Below are 2,904 nucleotides of genomic sequence, written 5' to 3'. Positions count from 1 at the left end.
CGTAAGCACCATGGTAAGTTTTTTTACATAGTAAAATGCATTATATCCTCGAACTTAGCATCATGTATCATTTAGGTCTTCAAATTTAAAACTAGAAAAACGAGTACGGTAACTTGACCTGTCCATCCAAACTATAATATCAATTTTTTTTTGTTTTATAAGTTCGAGGGGACATAGCATAGTGTAAAATAGGGACATGAATTGTAGCTGATATTGACACTGTTTGTACAGTGTAGCTTAAAATAGGAATAATACATGAGATATGCTCGAGATAATATAAGTAGATGCATTTCACTCTTTGTTTTTTTACAGCTCCATCCTCCTCGTGCTCATCTACACGCTGTACACCGCCAAAAAGATCAGGCCATTCTTCTAGATCCACAGACATTTAGAAAAAACATCTCAGTCCCATCTGTAGGTTGCAAACTTTTAAGTATTTGCCTTTTTTTCCCTGCTTCTCTGAGGAGGCCACTAGGACCGGTAGTAAAGCATAAAGATGCAAACTTTTAATTATTTGCAGGTTTTTATATCGGCTTCGCTGTGCGTTCGGTCCAATAACCGAGTCCCACGTAGCACGCACACCCCTCTATTTAATCGCCCACTCGCCTGTCTGCGAGGCCGCACATCCCATTCCCCACATCTCAAGTGAAGAGAAGTAGAACTAGTGGAGAGAGGAGAACAGGAGATTAGATCAGCTCGCACGCAAGCCAAAGGAAAAGGCAAGATGCGGAGCCCAAGGGGTGGAGGCGGCCTGGAGCACGTGGATCTGATTCCCGGCATCCCCGACGACGTCGCCGTGGACTGCCTGGCCCGCGTCCCGCACGCCTCCCACCGCGCGATGCGCCGGGTCTGCCGCGGCTGGCGTAGCGCCGCCGCGGCGCCGGCCTTCGCGTCGGCGCGCGCCGCGGCGGGCGCCAACGAGGACCTGGTGTACCTGATGCAGTTCGGGAACCCGTCCGCCGACGACGGGCCCAAGGACGGCGACGAGGGGCCGGGCAACGCCCCGGCGTACGGCGTGGCGGTGTACAACGTGACGACGGGCGAGTGGCGGCGGGAGCTTGGCGCGCCGCCCGTGGTGCCGGTGTTCGCGCAGTGCGCGGCGGTGGGGACCCGGCTGGCCGTGCTGGGCGGCTGGGACCCGCTGACCTTCGAGCCCGTGGCGGACGTGCACGTGCTGGACGCGGCGACGGGGCGGTGGCGGCGCGGCGCGCCCATGCGGTCGGCGCGCTCCTTCTTCGCGTGCGCCGAGGCCGGCGGCAGGATCTACGTGGCGGGGGGCCACGACAAGCACAAGAACGCGCTCAAGACGGCCGAGGCCTACGACGCGGAGGCCGACGCCTGGGACCCGCTCCCGGACATGTCGGAGGAGCGCGACGAGTGCGACGGCATGGCCACCGTGGCCGGCGACCGGTTCCTGGCCGTCAGCGGGTACCGCACGGCGCGGCAGGGCGGGTTCGAGCGCGACGCCGAGTGGTTCGACCCGGCGGCGCGGGCCTGGCGCAGGCTGGAGCGCGTGCGCGCGCCGCCCTCCGCCGCGCACGTCGTCGTCCGCGGCCGCGTCTGGTGCATCGAGGGCAACGCCGTCATGGAGTGGATGGGCACCCGCCGCGGGTGGCGCGAGGTGGGGCCCTACCCGCCGGGGCTCAAGGCCGGCACGGCGCGCGCCGTCTGCGTCGGCGGCGGCGAGAAGGTGGTCGTCACCGGCGCGCTCGACGGTGTGGGCGGCTGCGGCGGCCGGCACGCCCTCTGGGTGTTCGATGTGACGAGCAAGAGCTGGACCGTGGTGCCCCCGCCGCCGGAGTTCGCCGGCTTCGTGTTCTCCGTTGCGTCCGTCCGGATCTGAGAAAACCTAGATCTTCTTCGTCCTGTCCGTCCCTCCGCGATCGATCAAGAGACGTAAAGGCTACTGCTAGTGCTAGTGCTAGTACGGTAGTACCTGCTGTATGTCCGTGCGCCATTGCTGGATCTGATGAACACTGCTAGTTCGAGATCTGCGCTCCCGTGTACCATGGATCTGGGCATCTGCTTGGTACCCGTACGCCCTGCCATCGATTCGTCCAAGGAAGTGTAAGGTAAGGTGGTGACCCGACGCCAGCCAGATGAGATGAGATCCATTGAAGCCGACAGCCGAGGGTTGGGTGTAAAATATGGGTGTGGTGTTTTTGTCCCGAGGTGAAGGACACAGACTGTTGTTCGTTGCTCTTGTCCTACAGCCATGCTTTTGGTACTGCGATCCGAGTGCGTGTGATCTGGATGGAGCTTGGAGATGACGGAATTGCGACGGATCCTCATGTGCCAGCGGCTCCGCCTGCGCTGAACCGCTGTCATGCCTACCATCGTTGAACAAAGGCAGTTTGTGTTCTGCCGAGCGTCCATCTCGAGAACATAATGTAATCTCCACTTGGCTATCAATCATTTCTCTGTATATTATTGCAATCCAAGCTGGCGATTTGTCCGCTAATTGAACGGAAGTTGACATTGCCACATATTTTTAAGCTTAGTCGGAGGGTGGGGTGATTAAAGTTTCGTCTACACCACGAGGCAAGAGCCATCCGTCCATCTCTAGTATTCACGAGAGAGCTAACAAATTTTGGAGAGAATTCAAAAATCCAACTAGCATCCAAGATCTATGAAATTTCGCCAACCTAGGTACATATATGTCAAATTTGTCGTGTACACACAAACTATCATGTAAGTTGTTGGCGCTCATTCTGCTATTTCGCGTGATCACCTTCTTTGTATTTTAATTGTGGGGCTATGACAGAGGCAAGTAAAGTGGTCAGCGTCAATCGTCAGCTGCCTAGCTAGACGATAGGATGAATCATAAAGTAGTGATGTTAAGATATAAGTTCCTGTAAGCGAATTAGTTTGACGATTTATGTATCGATTAGTCATTCAACGAAT

The 2,904-nt window shown here is 56.6% G+C and overlaps 1 protein-coding gene across 1 annotated transcript; it reads left to right on the top strand.

Annotated features, from left to right (window-relative positions):
• The first annotated feature begins 619 nt into the window (after window positions 1–619).
• LOC100383172 (F-box/kelch-repeat protein SKIP20) lies at window positions 620–2,257 on the top strand. Its single transcript, NM_001175837.2, has one exon. The coding sequence runs from the start codon at window positions 725–727 to the stop codon at window positions 1,841–1,843; it is 1,119 nt and encodes a 372-aa protein (NP_001169308.1). The 5' UTR covers window positions 620–724; the 3' UTR covers window positions 1,844–2,257.
• Window positions 2,258–2,904: the final 647 nt, after the last annotated feature.

The sequence above is a fragment of the Zea mays genome, chromosome 4 (assembly GCF_902167145.1).
Source record: "Zea mays cultivar B73 chromosome 4, Zm-B73-REFERENCE-NAM-5.0, whole genome shotgun sequence".
Lineage (NCBI taxonomy): Eukaryota > Viridiplantae > Streptophyta > Magnoliopsida > Poales > Poaceae > Zea > Zea mays.
This window is presented reverse-complemented; position numbering and strand designations above follow the sequence as displayed.